The following is a 16,912-nucleotide window of genomic DNA, read 5'->3' on the forward strand; positions in this document are numbered from 1 at the left end:
ATAGATAGATAGATAGATAGATAGATAGATAGATAGATACAAAGTAATGAATAAGCAGATGATACTCTGAGGCATACTGTGATATAACTGTGGCCTCAGTGGTCTTGTAAAAGAGTCTCTACTAAAGTATGAACTCGAACAGTTTCAGGTAGAGCTGTCTGCCTCAAGATCCAGCCTATGGTGTTAGAAGATACTGTATAAAGAACACTTTGAAGAGCAGATGAAGCTGTCGCAAAACATGGCTGCAGCAGTGGAGACACAAATCCAGAGTAGATGATATTACCTTAAAAGTATCACAAGGCAAGATTTCTGAAAAGACTTCCCAAATACTGCAAGTTGACAACTTCCCAGAAGTAAGGGTCGTAAAGTATCCTCTGAAGTAGTAGCATGTCTATGCCAGCTGAGCAGTCTCTACTCCTTCCAAATGCTTTTGATGGCATTGAAGGACCAATGGATGTAAGCATATCAGTGGGAGTTGAGAGAGATGCACTTTCACAGGTACAGAATAGCCTCAGTTGTATATTCAAACAGCAACACCTCCATAGTGTCACTTTTTTATATGCAGTTGTAGATGATGTGCCTTTTCATGTAGATATTAATAGAAGCTCCACAGATTTTCTTTCCATCCTGGTTTTGTTTGATGTTTATTTTAGCCCCAAGGAACATCTCACTACTAAACATGGGAGGTTCAGCCAGCGGTCCCAAAAGCCAGGGAATTGGCAGACTCAGTCATTAATGCTTTGTGCCAATTGGCCAGTTCGTATCGTTATGGCACACTGTAGTAAAATGATGGTTGGTGTCCTCAGTGACAAACTCTCAGTCTAAAGACTTAAGGCTAGAGCAGGGCAGTCCGCACTAAGGAAGGCCAAGCAAAGAGTGCAAAACAGGGATGTGATTCCGGGAATCTCCTAGCCTCTCATCTTAAAGATGTCCAGCCCACCCATCAAAAAGCACGCAAGAGTCAGGAAAAGGTGGCAAGTGCCATTTTGCATTGCTGGCTTTACGGTGTAAGATGGCAACACCAAAGACAAGATGGTTCAGCACGGGGTGGTCAATGCTTTCACTAATTGTGAGGCTGTGAGCTGACACCATCACTGAGCTCATTGAGCCCCTGAAATCCAGAAAGTAGCCCCTGAGAATTATAGAGTAGTCCCTCAGACTGCGCAATGAATGTCATTTGCCACTTGTCAGCCCAAGCATGGATATTATTGCAGCACTTGGATGTTGGCTACTCATTGTTGGAGGGGTTGTGAATGGTGCTGCACATTGTGCAATCATCAGCAAAGATCCCCACTTCTGACTTTATGGTGGAGTAGCTGAAGATGACTGGGCCTAGGTCACTGCACTGAGGAAAATGGGGAGGGCTATGAGAAAGACAGAGGACCTCCTAATGAGTCTGCTCCTGTGGCTAGCCAGACTGGCTACAAAAGGTCCAGGAAGCAGTCTGCGGACGGGGCATAGCTACTGACTGCCTTCCCCTCTTCCATGGCTATGTTCATGCCCAAGTGTCATCAGACACATGCAGGGTCCACCAAATTCTCAATGCCTTTGGAGAAAGGTGGGCACTGCCAGGTACACAGTGCTTTATCTCCCCTTCCAACTCCATTTTGATTTAGCCCACTCCCCCTCCCCCTCATCTTTAGTGGTCTGCATTTCCCTTAATAGGGTTCTGTATGTAAATTTATCAACTGGAAAACAAGGGCGATTTACTGGTGATCATGGTTAATAGATGGAAGAATACTGTAGGTAATTTGGTGAAGGGGAAGAAAATACCCTGAGGACTCCTGCAGAGATGTCACGGAGATGAGATGACTGATCTCCAAACGCCTCAACCATTTTCTTTTGTGCCAGGCTATGACTCCAACCAGCAGAGAGTTTGCCCCCTGATTTCTATTGACTTCAGTTTCGATAGGGTTCCTTGCTGCCATAGTCAGTCAAATGCAGCCTTGATGTCAATTCTGGTGACAGAAGGATAGGAAGACTTTGTAGGGAGTTCAGGAGAGATTTACAGAGTGGCTCCAGGGATGAGGAAGAGATTAGCGTTGCTCTCCTAAGGAGCTAAAAAGTCCGAAGGGAGTTGATGGAGATGGATAAAATAATGAAGGCCTTGGATAGAATAATTAGAACCTGTTTTCAATGACAGAGGTATTGATAATCAGATGGCCCAGATTTAACTTGGTTTAATTTGATTGGCAGAAGGACCAGAGGTGAGAACCAAAGAGTGGTTAGGATTTTGAGTGCACTCCCTCCCTGATATTGTGGTGGATACTGGTTTGAAAGGAAGTAGAATAAATGTTTAGAGAGAAAAAGAAAGGAAAGCATAGGTGAGTGGACGCAGGGGTAGTCATTGGCATAGATCTGATGGGTTGAACATCCACCTTCAGTGCTTCTCTATTCTATAGTAGCTAAAGCAGATTGCCAAGGGGCTCATAGGAACCCATCAAAGGATCAAAGATGAGGGGCCTGAGGATGGATAAAGGGCCTGGAGTAGCACCAGGCCCAGATTTCTCTTCCTATAAAACAGGCACAGCGGAGGATTCCATCATCCACAGGCAGCACGCCTCCCAGAATTAGGGCCTTAACCCTGTATAACCGTCCTCGTCCACACTTCCTGTAGACACAGATTGCCACTGGGAATGCAGGGTGAAGGAAGAGCCCCTTGCCCTTTCAATGGGCTGTTATAGAGCACAGAAACAGACCCTTCGGTCCAATACGTCCATGCCGACCAGATATCCAAAATAAATCTAGTCCCATTTGCCAGCATTTGGCCCATATCCCTCTAAACCCTTCCCTATTTGCCTAACCATCCACATGCCTTTTAATTGTTGTAATTGTTCTGTTAAGGTTCAGCCATCTCCATCATCCTCCAGAACCTACTTCCCTGATGTTCCTCCATTTCTCCCTCTGTCTCTCTCTCTCTCACTGGAACCCCTGCCCCCCACAATGACAGCCTGGACAGTGAAGGCCAATAGACTACCATTAGCTCATGATGTGTGCACATACGGACCTTGGAGCTGCGATGTGCAGAGCATTCTCACTGTGTTGTAATCAGCACTTTACCGCCATTCAGGGCCAGTGAAGGCACTCTCAGCATTCAAACCACCTCCTCCTGGACAGAGAGCATGGCTGGAGTTCTCCCTGTTCACTGGGTGAACATCATCAAGAGGGCATGGAGCTCACATCACTACAAGATTGTCAGGCTCTCAATTTAGAGGAAAGCGCGAATGATATATAACAAAGACTGACTGCAGTAATATATACAATGCTACAATCCACAGCCACATTCTAAAAGACCTTTCACTTACACCCTGGGAACCTGCATTGTGTTGGTGACTTAGTGAGCGCAAGAGATCCATATCAGTTAACAGATCTCTGTGACTTAGAGAGACAGAGAGACTTATATCAGTTACCACATTAAATAGGCTGCAGATTTAAATACAACATCAATTACCAAATGCAGTCTGACATTGCAGATAATGGGTTTAAATTGTAATGACGTCAATGTCTGAAACAGTGTAATGTAAAACTGCCTTTGATAGGCAGTTACATGGTTCGAACGTGAGCAGGAAGGCTACAGAATAAGGAGGCAAAGTCAAACTGAATCTGGCTCCTGAGAACCCAACATTTTGGCGTCTGACATTATTTTAGTAGGAATTTTAACCACTTGGAAAGGACCTTCACCAGCAGGTGCAGAGTAGGCAGATTGTGACATCAGTTAGTGGGTAACACTGGAGCGGCCATTTCAGAGCGCAGTGCTCCTATTAATATCATCTCTTAAACATACACAACTCAGCACAATATTCAGCAATAGGAACGGCTCCCACCGGCAAACCCTTCCAAGTCCATTTTGATTTAACCCACCCCCTTATTATTATTATTGTGCATTATTGTTCCCTCCAGCTCTATTTTAATTTAATCCCCTTACTCTCTTCCTTCTTGCTGTTTTTGCACTGTCACTGTCAGGCACAGCTTGTAAACTTTTCGTTTAAAAAGAAACTCGTGTGGTTTGGTGGTGGAGAAAACATTCAGAGGTGCGAGAAAGTATCGCTGGGTAAAAATAAAGAACATAGGGAGGACAGAATAGAATGAGAGAACTCCCAACACTTCAGAACGAGGTGGTAATTTACATAGTGTTTAAAAAAGAGGCTTCCCACCAGAATCTTTACCTCTGAGCCAGAAAACCCGGGTTCACGTCCCACAGATGTGCCTGAACAGGTTACTCAGCAAATATCTCAACTCAAGGCTGTTATGGCACAGTGGTAGTGTCCCTACCTCTGAGCTGGAAGTCCCACTAGGACAGGTCGCTTTAAAAATACCTACGTGTGTTTGCCACATTGATGTGGTTAATAAACATAATCATTAAAACGTGCTTTAAAAAAGGACGCCTACCAACTCCTGGTGGGCAAAGCTTGTGATTTCTTTAATTAATTAACGGGTGATTTGGTGGTGGCTCAAAGAAAAAGGACTTCCACCGGTAGCTTTTAGAGAGAGCTGGGCACCACTGGGGATGGAGTGTATTATCTCACCTCTGACACGACGTTGCTTTTGTTTCCTCCTTTTTTTCACCACTATGTTTTTCATATTGTTAAACTTCCCTAGTAGGCAATGTTAATTATTTACTTAGTAGATGCTAGTTAGTAGATGCTTTGGTAGTGGGTTTTTACAAAAATAAAAACAGCAAGAGGTCCACCAGGGTTGATCAATAACTCCCAGCTTAGATGCCGATTGAGTTTTTACAAACTCATTGCGTTAAGTGTTAAAAGTTCTTTAAAATTGCCAGATTCTATGGTGAGTGATATTGTACGTGCTGAAGCCTTCTACACTGAATGTGAAGATTCTCTACAGACCACTCACTCCAAGACAATGGGTTCTGTGATATACATTACTCCAGGGATACTGTTTCAGACACTGGTAAGGTTCACCAAGTTATCACAGTCAACCCTAAATTATATACTCTAGGATACCCTAAATTCTTAGGGTTGAGAAGGGAGAAACTGGCTTCCCATCTTTATTCACCCATCCCTTGGTTTGGGTGCAATAAGGTTAATTTAAGAAGGATCATTTCCTGTGAATGACTTTCTCTCAGACCGACTGAATTGGTGTTTTGACAAGGATCTCTTGAGTTAAAAGTGTGTTTATCGGTTACTAACCACAAGAATAATAATAACTCACGCATAGATTAGTGACAAGGAATGAATCCAAAACATCAGATAAATGTCTAAAAATGTATAGATTAGACACTCTGAATGGGTTGTGAAGAGGAGACAGTGAAACATTGATAGTTAGTAGTTGGATTTCGGGATTCTCAGTCAAGAGTGTAGCACTGGAAAAGCACAGCAGGTCAGGCAGCATCCAAGGAGCAGGAGAATCGACGTTTTGGGCATGAGCCCTTCATCAGGATTCTCAGCTTTGTAGTTAGTTGAGGACCTTTTGTCTTGTTTTCTTTCAATGGCAAAACACAGACAAATGGGTCTATTCAGTTTAAGAAACCTGATTGGCATGGATGAGTTGGGCCTAGGGGCCTGTTTCTGTGCTCTATGACTCTATAGTTGGCTTCCAGCCCTTACAGTGAAAGCATTCTTTTACCTGCAGTGCAGAGATAAATAGCAAGTGGTTCTTTGTCTGTGACTTTCCTAACACACCATAACTCAAACCCTTGCTAATACCCACGAGTGCCTCAGCTAACTAGTGCACAGAGACTAGGATTGCAATCAATTTTTAATTCCTATTTAATAGTCATAGAGTCATAGAGATGTACAGCATGGAAACAGACCCCATCCATGCCAACCAGATATCCCAACCCAATCTAGTCCCACCTGGGAAGGACAAAACACAAACATTGTCTGAAAGAATTTGCTTTCTGCTAAAGGGGGAAAGATAGTCAGCCTCCTCATTAACTCTCTGTTACATTTGTCTCATTCTGCTTGATGTTTCCTTGACACACTCCAAGTGGAACATTCCATGGGTCCCACACAGGACTTTGTCAGCACTGAATTGATATCTGCAGCGTTTAATTTTTGTTTTGTCTGTAGCGACATCTATCAAAGAACAGATTTTGGAATTAAATGTCCACTTCGAGTTTCTGATCCACTATCATGTAAAGGGAGAGTGAGTAAAGGCAACATGTGGAAGATTGAGATAGTGCTAAGAGAAATGCAGTTTTTCACCTGTCGTTGTCCTGGTGCTCTGATACAGTGTCACCCCAGTGGCTGCTGCAGGGCTAATGGAGGGCTGCCCACCCTCAATGGATGGTGATTAAAAATAGCCTTACAAATCACCTTGAGAAGGCTTGCCAGTGGATTGTATCAGTTGGGTATCACTTGGGTTAGCTGACACACACAGGCAAGGACACTGGCAGAGAATTTGAGCAGAGAGGATGCCACACTGAGAAGGGAGGCAAGGGTTTCTGTGACTGCACGTCGGCCGTCGGAGTGCAGTAATCTGCTCCAGAACGATGGCTCTGACATTTGGCAAACGTTTTTGAAAGCTGTCATGACAGCAGCTGTGGCATTTATACTCTTGTGACTTACAACTGCCCAATTTATCCCCGGCCAACTTTCCTTCCTGTTAGCCACAGGGTGAAAAATGAGCACGCGGCTAACTCCCAGCAGATCTGGAAAATTAAAATCTAACCTCTCAGTGAGTTGCTGAGACTGACATTCACTGAATCTGCTAACCATCAGGGATTTCACACTCAATCCCTCATCACTCCCTAATCTGCACTGAAAATCGATGTCACTCGGGACTCTTAGTCATGTCTCGTACATTAGTTTGCATTTTATGATCGCTTTAATTCAATCAGCCTTTCCAGCACTTTCACAGAAGGCACTTGGTATAATTTAACACTTGGAAAAAAACGTAATCATTGAATTATACAGAACCAATGCAAGCCATTTGGGGCAGCGCAGTGGTTAGCACTGCCACCTCACACTGTGAGGGATGCAGGTTCAATTCCACCCTCAGGTGACTGTGCAGAGTTTGTATGTTCTCCCTGTGTCTTCCTCCCATAGTCCAAAGATATGCAGGACAGGTGGATTGGACATGGGAAATGCAGTGTTACAGGGAAAGCAGAATTCATAGAACAGTACAGTGCAGTTCAGGCCCTTTGACCCTCGATGTTGCACTGACCAGTGAAACCAATCTGAAGCCCACCTAACCTACACTATTCCATTCTCATCCATATGTCTATTCAATGACCATTTAAATGTCCTTAAAGTTGGCGAGTCTACTACTGTTGCAGGCAGTGCATTCCATGCCCCTACTACTCTCTGAGTAAAGAAACTGCGTCTGACACCCTTCAATTTAAAGCCATGTCCCCTTTGCTAGCCATCACCATCTGAGGAAAAAGGCTGTCACTATCTAACCCTCTGGTTATCTTATATGTCTCAATTAAGTCACCTCTCAACCTTCATCCCTCTAAAGAAAACAGCCTCAAGTCCCTCAGCCTTTCCTCGTAAGACCTTCCCTCCATACCAGGCAACATCCTAGTAAATCTCCTCTGAACCCTTTCCAAAGCTTCCACATCCTTCCTACAATGCGGTGACCAGAACTGTATGTGATACTCCAAGTGCGGCCGCACCAGAGTTTTGTACAGCTGCAGCATGTCCTCACGGTTCCAAAACTCAATCTCTCTACAAATAAAAACTAACACACCCTATGCCTTCTTAACAACCCTATCAACCTGGGTGGCAACTTTCAGAGATCTATGTACCTGGACACCAAGATCTCTCTGCTCATCTACATTACCAAGAATCTTACCTTTAGCCCAGTACTCTGCATTCATATTAAGGCTCACAATCAGAATCATACAGTACAGAAAAGGCCCTTTAGAATGTTAAACCTACTCTTGGTCCAAAGCCTTGAACCTTATGACATTTCAAATGCTCATCCAAATATCTTTTTTTTCATGGACGGGATGAAAGTTTCTTGGGTTGGGGAGCAAATGGCCCAGTATTGTCCCTTTGGACCTGGTCGCATCTGTCCCAATATCAGAGAATTATAGAATCCCTACTGTGTGAAAGTAGGCCATTTGGCCTATCCAGTCCACACCCATCCTCCGAAGAACATCCCACCCAGACCCATTCCCATGTCCTTGTATTTCCACCTACTCTGCACATTCCTGGATGCTACGGGCAATTTAGCATGGCACATCCACCTAAGCTGTACATCTTTGGTCTGTGGGAGGAATCCAGAGCAGCCAGAGGAAACCCATGAAGGCACGAGGAGAATGTACAAACCCCACACAGACAGTCACCTAAGGCTGGGATCGAGCCCAAGTCCTTGGCGCTGTGAGGCAGCAGTGCTAACCACTGAGCCACCATTAGTGGAGGCTCCCCTAAGGTGGGAACGTTGAAATGAGAGAAGCCCCAATTGCAGCCAGAAGTGTTTCTTCATTTGTTTATGGAATGTGCACATTTCTGGCAAGTCCAGCATTGGTCCCCCATTGCCTCAGCACCTGTCAGCTGTGAATCTGCAGTCAAATGTCCATTAGGGACACTATTAAATGAGATGTGTTCTTGTGGCAGTCAGGGTAGTTGTTCTGGTTAATATTACTGAGACAATTCCAGATTTACTACTACTTGAATTAAAACTTCACCAGCTTTGTTTTGAACCCATGGCCCTACAGAACTACCCTGGGCCTCTGGATATGACCACAGTCACCCGAGACAATGTTGTCATTAGGAGAGATGGGAGAGATAAATGGAATGGATAGAGTCGCTTGGACAACTTGCATCAACAGATATTTTAGTCGTTCGATCTCTGGGAGAGTGATACGGTTATAGGAGAAAGTGAGGACTGCAGATACTGGAGCTCAGAGTTGAAGAGTGTGGTGCAGGTCAGGCAGTATCCGAGGAGTAGGAGAGTCAACGCTTCGAGATCTTCATCAGGAAAGAGCTTATGCTCAAAATGTCGACTCTCCTGCTCTTCGGATGCTGCCTGACCGGCTGTGCTTTTCCAGCACCACACTCTTTGACATGGTTTTAAGCATGCTACTTCTATTGGACTTGACAAGTTCTATACAGAGAGTGACTTATTAATACCCACTTACCTGCCAAGGTCTATAAGGAATGCAAAGCAACAAGCGAATGACATGTGGAAGATATATGAAGTCCAGGGTACCCAATAGTGTCTGTCATAAATATTGGGATCCGTGTCATGCCAAGTCCACCAAAGTAGTTTGATGCCTGAAAATTACAATTGACAGATGTCATGGTGGGCAAACAATCATGAAACTGTGTGAAGCTCAAACAGCACCTTACACACTAGCTACTCCCTCCTGACTGTGCCAGCTTAACCCACAGACAGGGAAACAGCTCAACTCCAGCCCACCTACTACTGGCTTCACTCATTGCAGTAACATGCAGCACAGACTAAAATGAGTCAATCTGAATCCCACTCAACAGTAGGTTCTGATGTGGAATCTGCAAGTTATGCTGCAGGATCGGCTGAGATCTGGGAAAATCTACATTTGGATAACGTGTTCAATCACTCCAGTCTCCCTGATTCCCTCATTTCTCCCTGTAGTGATCAGCCCCATAGAACACTCCTTTGTGAATGCCATAGCCAGACTGATGTCTCTATTAGGCAACTGGATGTTGATGGGGGTCACTAGAAAACTCCCACCTCTGAGTCAGCAAGTTGGAGGTAGATATCCCACTTCAGAGACGAGAGTTTATAGTTTAGGCTGGCACTTCAGTACTTTAGATGTGGGGATGTTTGCTGAAGATTGCACAATGTTCAGCACCTTTTGCAATTCCTCAGATACTGAAGCAGTCAGTGATCAAATACAACAAAATCTGGACAATATCTAGGCTTGGCAAGTGGCAAGTAACATTTGCGCCACACAGATGTCAGGCAATAACCATCTCCAATAAGAGACATCCTAATCACTGCCCACTAACATTCATAGAGTCATAGAGTCCTACTGCACGGAGACAGGCCCTTTGGTCCATACTGGTCCATGTTGACCAAAATGTCCATTCAAACTAACCCCATTTCCCTGCACTTGCCCCATATCCTTCTGAACTTTTCCCCTCCATGTATTTGTCCAAATGCCATTTAAATGTTGTTAATGTACCTGCCTCAACCACTTCTGCTGGCAGCTCATTCCATATGCATACCACCCTCTGTGTAAAGAAGTTACCCCTCAGGCTCCCTTTTATTCTTTCCACTCTAATTTTCACCTGATGCCCTCTAGTCCTTGATTCCCCAACTCTGGCAAAAAGTGCAATCATGCAATCTATGCCTCTTACAATCTTATACACCTCTATAATATCCCCCGTCAGTCTCCTACGCTGTAAAGGAAAAATCATCCTAGCTTGTCCAACCTCTCCCTATAACTCAGACTCTTGAGTCCTGTCAACACACTTTAAAATTTCCTCTGCACTTTTTCCATCCTTCCGATAGCAAGTTGACCAAAACTGAACTCAATACTCCAAGTGCAGCCTCACCAACATCCTGTACAACTACAACATGACTTCCCAACCTCAATACTCAATGCCCTGACTGATGAAGGCCAGTGTGCCAAAAGCCTTCTTCACTGCCCTGTCTACCTGTGACTCCACTTTCAGAGACCTGTGCACCTACTCCAAGCTCCCTCTGTTCCACTACAATCAATTATATTTCCCACTGATTACCCCAATAACAACATCCTGGGGGTTACCATTGACCAGAAACTGAACTGGACTAGCTATATATAAATATTTTAGCTGAATAAGTAAGGGAAGTGTTGGGCTAGAGGTATTATCCCTTACCTATTATTCCAGAGATCTAGCTGATGTTTGGGGTTCAAACCACACCATGGTAGATGGTAAAATTTGACTTCAATAAAAATGTGGAGTGAAGAGCCTAACAATATCTATTAGGGATGGATTATAAATGCTGATCTAGCCATGATACCCACATCCTGTGATTGAATAGTTTCTTTTTAATCTTGAAGTGTGTAAACTCCTCTTAACTCCCAAAATTCCACAATCTACAAGGCACAAGTCAGGAATGTGATGGAAGACTCCCCATTTGTCTGGATGGGTGCAGCTCCAAGAACACTCAAGAAGCTTGACACCATCCAGGAAAAAACAGCCCACTTGATTGGCACCACATCCACAAATATCCAGTCCCTCCACTGCCAACACTCAGTAGCAGATGCTGTGTACAACCACGAGATGCACTGCAGAAATGCCACCAAAAATCAGCACCTTCCAAACGCATGACCTCTTCCACCTAGAAGGACAAGGGCAGCAAATACATGGGAACATCACCACCTGCAAGTTCCCTGCGAAATCACTCAATGTTCTGATTTGTAAACACATCGCCGTCACTGGGTCACTGTCACTGGGTCAAAATCCTGGAATTCCCTTCCTAATGGCATTGTGGTTGAATCTACACCGAATTGACAACAGCGGTTCAAGAAGGCAGCTCACCACCGGCTTCTCAAGGGCAACTAGGAACAGGCTGAATGTCCAGCCAGTGAGGCCCATGTCCCATGAGTGAATAGAGCATTAAAAAGACCGCCCTCAGAAAGACATCACAAAACTGTGGCTCAGGAACAAGTGAAGGCCCCAGCTAGCTCTTCTCCCAGTTATTGTAAAATATTTTACAATGTATTTTAAGTCAATGTGAGAATCTAGCAATTTAAAGAATTGTATTTCCACTTAGGAGGTTATAAATATTTTGAAAGTGTCTTTATCAACTAAGAAAGGCCCTGTTGAACATATTTGGACTCAGTTATTCCTACTTACTGCTTCTTGTTAATAAATCAATCTTCTATCCAAGCCATCACATTATCCCTACTCCTGCAAATTCTATTTTCTGCACCAACCTTTGATATGGCACTTTGTCAAATACCTGCTGGAAATCTAAATACAGTAATCCACTCATTTCCTTTGATAAGCAGAAGTTACCCCTCCAAAGAATTCAATAAATTAAATAAACATGTTTGCCTTTGGTGAAACCATGTTGGCCCTGCCTCATTACCCTGAAACGTATCCAAGTGCCTTGTTATAATGTTTAAATAACAGCTTCTATTTTGTTGCCTATGACATTATGTTAAGCTATCTGGCCTTTAGTTTACTGCTTTCTGCCTCCCTCCCTTTTTAAATATAAAGGAAATACGTTAGCTATTTTCCAATCTAAAGGAACCTTCCCTGAATCTAATGAGTTTTTGAAAATTAAAACTAACACACCAACTATTTTGCTGGCTTTTTCTTTTAACACCATCAGGAGTAGGTGATTTACCAACTCAGTACCAATAATTTACTCAATGCTACTTCTCTCGTCATTTTAACTTCTTGAGTTCCTCCCTCCCTTTCAGTTCCTGATTTCCAGCTATTTCCAGGATGCTGCTTATATCATTTCTTGTGAAAACTGGCACAGAATATCTGTTCAATTCACCTACCATCTCTTTATCTTTATTACTAATTCCCCAGACTCATTTTCAATAGACCCAATACTTACTTTGTTAACTTTTTTTTTAATATCTGAAGAAACTTTTCTGATTGGTTTTTACATCTTTGGCTAACTTTCTCTGGCACACTGATTGTTTTTCCTCCTTCTTAATCTTTCAGTAATTCTTTGCTGTTTCCTATATGTTCTACCCAATTTTCTAACCTGCCACCTATCATCGCAGAATTATATGCCTTTTTTGAATTTGATACTATCTTTGAGCTTTTTAGTTAACCATAGATAATAGGTCAGTCCATTTGTGTTGGAAAGTATCTGTTGTGCACTTTCTGGATTAAACCCTTAAATTCACTGAACTGATGCAGAGAGATCTGGGTGTCCAAATGCATGAATTGCAAAAGGCTAGACTCCAGGCACAGAAAGTCATTAAGAGGGTGAGTAGAATATTATCTTTTATTATGAGGGGAATTGAATACAAATGTTGGGAGCTTATACTTCAGTTATACATAGCATTGGTGAGACTATGTCTGAAGCATTTACCAACTTAGTTAAGGCAGGATGTAAATACTTTGGAAGCAGTTCAGAGACTTGTTGCCATATTAATACCTGCAATGGGAGGATTCATAGAACACAGAACAGTACAGCACAGTACAGGCCCTTCGGCTCTCGATGTTGTGCTGACCTCTTATCCTACTCTAAGATCAGACTAACCTACATACCCTTCATTGTACTATTTTCCATGTGCCTATCCAAGATAGGCTTAAATGAACCTAATGTCTCTGACTCTACTCCTACTGCTGGCAGTGCACCCACCACTCTCTGTGTAAAGAACCTGCCTCGGACATCTCCCCTAAACCTTCCTCCAATTACCTTAAAATTATGCCCACTGATGAGGGAATGTTGAAGAGACCTTGCTTGTAACCCCTGGGGCTTGGAAGATTAAGAGGGCACTTGATTGCAGCATAAGATCCTCAGTGGTCTTGACAGGTCGGATGTGTCTCTTCTTTTTGGACAATCTAGAACAGGGCTCACTGTTTAAAGACAAGGGTCTCAGACGGAAAGGAGGTGATTTTCTTTCTCTCAGGTGTTCGTGAGCCTTTGGAACTCTCTTCCTGAAAACGTGAGGGGAGCAGAGTGAATAGTTTTAAGGCTGAGGTGGATAGATTCTTGGGAAGCAAGGAGCTGAAAGGTTTCTAGGAATTGGTGAGGATGTGGAAGGAGGTAACAATCAGACCAGCCATGATCTTATTCGATGGCAGAGCAGGCTCATGGGACCAATGGCCTACCCTTGTTTGTATCTATCTTAAATCTAGTAAAACCCACATCTGATTGAATACTCTTAACGTAATCTAGTGGAAATACATGACTCACGTTTAAGTTTTCCAATTAACCCGATTTCAACAATGCTTTGGAGAAGGGTTTCTGACCCACCTACTCTTTGTTTGAAGGAATGTTTCTTGATGTTACCTCTCAACGTCATTCTCTAACTTTAGGGTTATACCACCCACCCCTTGTTCTGTGTGGAGCTGATCCAGCTCAGCAGGATTAGTAGGTAATAATATATTTGGACTAGTCTCTCAGGAGTCACAGAGAGGAAGGCAATGTCAGTCAGCATTCCCATTCTGATTGAGATCCAGTGACCTTACATGTGTGAGTATATTCACCAAGGTCTGAATCAGGCTAGACTCCAGCATCTAGCACTGTCAATCTCCACAGGCACGAATGGTTTGCTCCTAGCCTTAGTGTTAATTGACTTGGTCAAAGAATGATTAGAGAGCAGACAGTGACCCTAAAACATAAATGTAGCACCATCAGGAGAAATGAGGTGACAAAGCTTAATGCACCAGTGGTCTATGACATTATAACTCAACATGACCACCAGAAGAAATGGTGATCCCAATAATACTATCTATTTCCATATGTAGTTCACAGAAAAGGCGACTGTAAGAATGCTTTAAACTCTACAAAAGGCAGATAGAGGTTGATTTAGCTCAGTTGGCTGGATGGGTAGCCCCTCAAGAAGAGTAACTCCAACAGTGTGGGTTCAATTCCTGCAGCATCTGAGGACTGCCTTCCTCAAGGACATGTAGGTCCCTCCTCCTCAACCTCTTCCCTCATCTGAGATGTGGTGACCTTTGGGTTAAACCAGCACTAGTTGTGTGTCTCTCTAATGAGAGAGCGTGGCCCTGGTCTGGTAAGGTATTGGTGACTTTACCTTTCAAAGGAACATGACAGCTGATTTGAGATGCAGTTAAATGTTCCAATCTTGCCATGAGATGCCCTAGTGAGGAATGGCTGCCATTGTATGTTTAACCAAAATCTAGGGGATACAGATGTTCCATGTCAGGCTCATTTTACTAACGGATCACTCGCTTTATACTTTGCTGTGGCAGACTGCATCTGCCCAGTGAAAGGGTGGAGTTGGGAGCTACTCCCAGCTCAGTGTTATCCAGTAAACAGTTCATCAGCACGGCCAATTATGTCTGCCGCTCTTAGCCCAACCATTCCCTCTCTCTTGTGCGAGAAGGGTAGAAGGTCAATTTGTTTCTACTGGTAGCTCTCTCAACTCAATCAAAAGGTCATGGGTTCAATCGAGCGAACATCAAGCATCAGAACAGTACTGAGGGAGGGCTGCGTTGTTGGAGCTGTATTTGAATGAGCAGTTCAACAGGGGCTGTCTGTTTTGGTGGGGGGGTGGGTTTGTGGTGGAATGTAGAATGGGATGCCATATTAGGGTTTTTTTTGAAAAAAAACGATCAGGGAGTTCTCAGCAGCCAGGCTGACATCCCTCATCTGATCAGCACCAAGGGAGTGGGTTACGGAAACTAAAGTGGCGGAAACTATTCATAGGGTGCTCCTAAACAAGAGTGTGGAAATTTTAAAGTGGGCATATTCAGCCAGTGTTGGTCAAGCAGATCAGGCTGAAACCCATCAAGAAAGGATAGAGGGGAGAGGAGTTTGCGAGGCATTGAAGAGTGCTGACTGTGCAGCGTTTCCAGATAATTAATGGCCAGGAAACACATTGCAACATTGTAAAGTAAATGCTCAGCACAACAGTGTGGGCCGAAGGGCCTGTACTATGCTGTACTGTTCTGCATCCTATGTAAGGATGTGAAAGACACTATCCAAATGCAGGGATCTTTCCGAATTAAGTGCTTAGTTCTGCCTCGGTTATGTAAGCAAAGACAGATTCAACCTCATCTGAATGCATCTCTTCAGGCAAGCATTCAAATCCCAGCTGGATTGGATTGTATTTAGCTCCTGTACCAATAGCAGAGCGAAAGCTGCATTCCTCAGCAGAATAATTGAAAAGCTTCATTCAGTCATGAGGATTAAGGCCACACAGAATTCTCATTTTGAGAGCCGGTTGGTTTGTGAAAAATGCAAGCTTCAAACAGAATCAGTCACATGACTGGCTTATTCATCCCTAACTCTGTTGTCAGATATTAGAACTATTCACATTTGTCTGATAAAACGGCAGAAATCCTGTATGTGAACCACAGCAGGGGCCGTGTCAGAACAGCAGTTTCAATGTCAGCTGGCTGAGTTGCTCTTCCTGTCTGATCTAATTTCATCAATGGGCTGAATAACTAATATTTGGCCCATGGGAAGGGTCAAGCAGCGAACTTTAAGAAATTACTGGGCATGACAGCTCCATCCAATGGAGCTGCTTCCTGTCCCATCAGTCTGAGCGATTTGGGACCCACAGTAATGGCTCCCAGGTCTGAATTAAATCGGCCCGATATAAATAGGTCAGGGAGGGACTTGGGCCTGCAGGCCTCCGGGTGACAATCTGAGATGGGGCAGGCACTTGGCAGCTCTCAGGACTCTCAGCTGGACACGTAACTCTTGGCGCTTTGAACTGTATCACAGCCAAGTTCACCGTCAATACTGCAACATTCAAAATGCATCTGGATGGGGGCACGAACAGGAAGGGTTTAGAGGGACATAAACCAAATGCTGGCAAATGAGACTAGATTTATTTAGGATATCTGGTCAGCATGGACGAGTTGGATCGAAGGGTCTGTTTCCATGCTGTGACTCTATAACTCCCAGACTGTAGCAGCATCAAGTCAAGGGAAGAAAGATGATCAGGCCTCCGTGCTTTCCTGTTTCATACCTCTCCAAAACTGCAGTATTTAATGTTTGATTTGATTTGATTTATTATTGTCACATGTACCTAAGTATAGTGAAAAGTTTTGTTTTGCATGCAGTGCAGGCAGGTCGTACTATACAAAGACGATAGGTGATTGAACAGAGCGGGGAATACAAAATTACGGCTGTAAAGAGGGTACACAAAGAGCGAGATCAACATTAGATTTGAAATTTGAGAGCTCTGTTCAGAAGTCTAATCTGAAGTGTTGCATGGGAGGGAGGGAGGGGACCAGTAGTTTATACTCAAGCCTTGGTATTATATCTCTGCCTGGCCTTGTCCCGGTAGCTGGCATTTCCTCACAAAGCTCCTGACACCGTATAGAAGTACGATGAGGAATCGGAGACCCCCCTCTCAGGG

General features: G+C 43.8%; 1 protein-coding gene across 3 annotated transcripts in view; it reads right to left on the reverse strand.

Moving 5' to 3' along the window:
* LOC122562775 overlaps nt 1-16,912 on the reverse strand; it is a 124,597-nt gene that overhangs the window by 44,220 nt on the left and 63,465 nt on the right. For all 3 annotated transcript variants that reach the window (XM_043715947.1, XM_043715946.1, XM_043715948.1), the window contains one exon: nt 9,050-9,185. In XM_043715947.1, the coding sequence (XP_043571882.1) occupies nt 9,050-9,185 (136 nt within the window). The remainder of the gene's footprint in view (nt 1-9,049; nt 9,186-16,912) is intronic.

Source organism: Chiloscyllium plagiosum, chromosome 25 (assembly GCF_004010195.1).
Source record: "Chiloscyllium plagiosum isolate BGI_BamShark_2017 chromosome 25, ASM401019v2, whole genome shotgun sequence".
Lineage (NCBI taxonomy): Eukaryota > Metazoa > Chordata > Chondrichthyes > Orectolobiformes > Hemiscylliidae > Chiloscyllium > Chiloscyllium plagiosum.